We start from the raw sequence: 1896 nt of genomic DNA, 5'->3' as shown, positions 1-1896 counted from the left end.
GTGAAATACTCAGTTTATAAAGAGCTTTAGACGGATTCAAACAGGGTTCAACAGCACAGACAGTCAAATCTGAATAAAAAGCATAAACACAATCCTAAACTTCATTGATAGGAAAGGACATTTTATAAACTGAGCACAGAGGTTTTGAACAATCAAGAACAATCAAGAACAATCAATAACAATATGAAACACGTCCTTTATTTTACTCGTTAGGCCTCGTGCCGTCGCCTCGCCTGCCTCTTTCAGTGTGCCCATTACTTCAGCCCTGCCTCTCTCAGCATCTTTCTCGCTTCATCCGCTAACTCTTTCAGGCCGCTCTCAAGAAGATCACGTGTCATTCTGAAAGAGATCGTAGCTGCTGCGCCGGTTCCCGCACCAGGCACCAAACTGCACAGAAACTCCCCTAATGCAGACGCTCCCATTCTGACCACTGATGTTTTTACAAGCTCCTTCAGAAGTGGAGACTTTTCCCGGGACTTCAGTTCTGGCTTGTTCACTCGTTCCGAGAGCTTCTCCAGAGATCGGTCATCCAGGCCGAAAGCATAGTAGCACCTCGTGAAGAACAACGTCACCATGGCTGTATCACACGCGAAAGACAGACCAGGCACTGGTGCCGCTGCAATCCCACCAGAGACGATGGCTGCAGCCAAGATGACCTTGTGGAACATGGCGACTTTCTTCTCCAGCATAGCCACTGAGGTGACGGGTGCAGACTGCAGTAGAGCGAACTGCTTTTGCTCTGGAAGCTCAGAGTTCAGAGTGGAGACGAGCTCCTCAAAATCAAACTCCGAAAGATTCCAGGAGGAAATGAGGAAAACTGGGGGGTTTCCCAGATCCTTTAGGTTCCTCTGGCAGTCTGCTCTGATTTTCGAGAGCGTTTCCTCCCTATTGAAGGTTTTCATTCGTTCTTCTGCTCGAATAGACTCGTCTATCTTGGATCTGATGAAGTAAAACTTCTTCTTCTGTTTTTGGATCTCTTTAGCCAGCATGAGGTCGTTCTCTCTGAATCTCACTGATGAGATGATGAGGAAGAAATCATACCGGTCTATCTGCATTTCTTTCACATACGTCTTGGCTTTAAAGTTTGGGCTTCCAATTCCAGGCAGGTCCCAAAGCACCACATTAGGCAATGTGGGATGTTGGTAAGGGGTGGGCTCAGCAGTGGTCTCACTAACTCCAGTTTCAGCTGCACCTTTATCATCATCATCCACACCTCTGTATGCGTTGATAAAAGTGGATTTTCCTGCCCCGGTTTCTCCAGTTACAGCTATGGTTAGCGATACATTGAGCAAATGGTCAACATTTCCTTGCTCTGCTTCTGCACTTCCAGGATCCTCTATGGCTTCTTTTGTTTTTTTTGAGAACAGATTGCCCATCATCTTTGCGGTATGAGGAGGCTGGGATTGCCGTAGATGTCGTCAGATGAAGATTTCTCCTGCTTTGCACATCACTCGCAAAAGAAAACCTGTAAAAACACATCATGAAATCATCATGAAAATGTGGTCTGGACCATCTAAACATTTGAAGACTCCTGCCCATTTGCCATCTTATTGCTTAGAGGTATTGCACTTTGAGAGACGACACTAGAGCAAGGCCTAGTCGTAATCCCTGAACTTCTTCCTCTAAAAACATTGACATTTCAGGCATTTAGCAGATGCTCCTGTCCAGAGCGACTTACAGAAGTGCTTAGCTGTCCATTCGAAAAAGGTCGAGAACCTACGGTACCTCTAAGCCTAATCAGTACTGCTACCCAGATCCAGTTCCTGAATGTCAGAGGCAAAGTAAGACATTTTAAGGTGCAATAAAAAAGTATAGTAACTGCATTATTAGCGATGACCTATGAGCCCTTCAAAGACAACACCCAGGGGATGGTTGTTCCACCGCCTCGGCTCCAGG

The 1896-nt window shown here is 46.1% G+C and overlaps 1 protein-coding gene across 1 annotated transcript; it reads right to left on the bottom strand.

Moving 5' to 3' along the window:
- Positions 1-214: 214 nt before the first annotated feature.
- On the bottom strand, positions 215-1459 carry LOC140539553 (interferon-inducible GTPase 5-like). Its single transcript, XM_072662287.1, has one exon. The coding sequence runs from the start codon at positions 1377-1379 to the stop codon at positions 255-257; it is 1125 nt and encodes a 374-aa protein (XP_072518388.1). The 5' UTR covers positions 1380-1459; the 3' UTR covers positions 215-254.
- Positions 1460-1896: the final 437 nt, after the last annotated feature.

The sequence above is a fragment of the Salminus brasiliensis genome, chromosome 18, assembly GCF_030463535.1.
Source record: "Salminus brasiliensis chromosome 18, fSalBra1.hap2, whole genome shotgun sequence".
Taxonomy (NCBI): Eukaryota; Metazoa; Chordata; class Actinopteri; order Characiformes; family Bryconidae; genus Salminus; species Salminus brasiliensis.
This window is presented reverse-complemented; position numbering and strand designations above follow the sequence as displayed.

Coding starts and splice junctions, on each gene's coding strand:
- LOC140539553 (XM_072662287.1), bottom strand. CDS start 1,379: ATGATGGGCAATCTGTTCTCAAAAAAAACAAAAGAAGCCATAGAGGAT.